The 962-nt window shown below is 57.5% G+C and overlaps 1 protein-coding gene across 1 annotated transcript in view; it reads left to right on the top strand.

Moving 5' to 3' along the window:
• Positions 1-962, top strand: part of MTFP1 (mitochondrial fission process 1) — a 4,602-nt gene that overhangs the window by 1,422 nt on the left and 2,218 nt on the right. Inside the window, exon 2 of the mRNA XM_005869757.2 lies at positions 409-536. Coding sequence (XP_005869819.1) covers positions 409-536 — 128 coding nt within the window. The remainder of the gene's footprint in view (positions 1-408; positions 537-962) is intronic.

The following is a 962-nucleotide window of genomic DNA, read 5'->3' on the forward strand; positions in this document are numbered from 1 at the left end:
TCTGCTGGTCAGTCTCCCAGATTGAAGCTCGGACCCTACTGGGAGAAATGGGAATGGGGTGAGCAGGTTGCCTTCTCTGCCATGCCGGGGTTAGCTCTGATTGGAGCCCGAGTACCTGGAGCTCAGTCTGTGGCTGCCTGTTCCCCCATTAGCGCAGAAGCTTCCAGAATCCAGACTGGGAAGGCAGGCAAGTGACTGATCATGGTGACTGCACTCGGCTCTCCCACAGTGGCCCTAGCGTTGAGGTAGGCATCGTGGGTGGCCGTTTGACAGGTTCAGAGAGATCCGATCCCTTGTCTAAGGTCATCCAGCTTCTGTGTTGCAGGCTGGGGCTAGAACCAGCAGGCTGGAGCGCCCCCTGGTGGAACAGTCGCTGCTCCCCGGAATTAAATGCCCCCTTCTGTCCAGGCTACGCCAATGAGGTGGGGGAGGCCTTCCGCTCCATGGTGCCCGCGGCGGTGGTGTGGCTGAGCTATGGGGTGTCCAGCTCCTACGTGCTGGCTGACGCCATTGACAAGGGCAAGAAGGCAGGAGAGGTGAGTGCGAGCCTGCCCCTCGACACGCCCCCCCCCCAGGCCATTCCCCGGGTGGGTTAGTCCCCGGCCTTGCATGTGATACCATCACTGTGGTATAAAGCATGTGGACAGTCCCTACCCCAGTCCTGTTTGTAGGAAAGTGCACCCCCCCCAGCCTTGCGTGTGACATTTGTTTATACCCCAGTCCTGCATGTGGACAAGTCTACCCCCCAGCACTAAATGTGGTAGAGTCCAGAGCCGAATACAGTGGGGCCTTGACTTACGAGTTTAATTCGTTCCGTGACGGAACTCGTAACTCAAATTACTCGTATGTCAAATCAAAAAGTGAACGAGTGCCGAAACCGGTTTGGCTCAGTGGATAGAGCGTCGGCCTGTGGACTGAAAGGTCCCAGGTTCGATTCCGGTCAAGGGCATGTACTTGGGTTG

Source organism: Myotis brandtii, unplaced genomic scaffold, assembly GCF_000412655.1.
Source record: "Myotis brandtii unplaced genomic scaffold, ASM41265v1 scaffold303, whole genome shotgun sequence".
Lineage (NCBI taxonomy): Eukaryota > Metazoa > Chordata > Mammalia > Chiroptera > Vespertilionidae > Myotis > Myotis brandtii.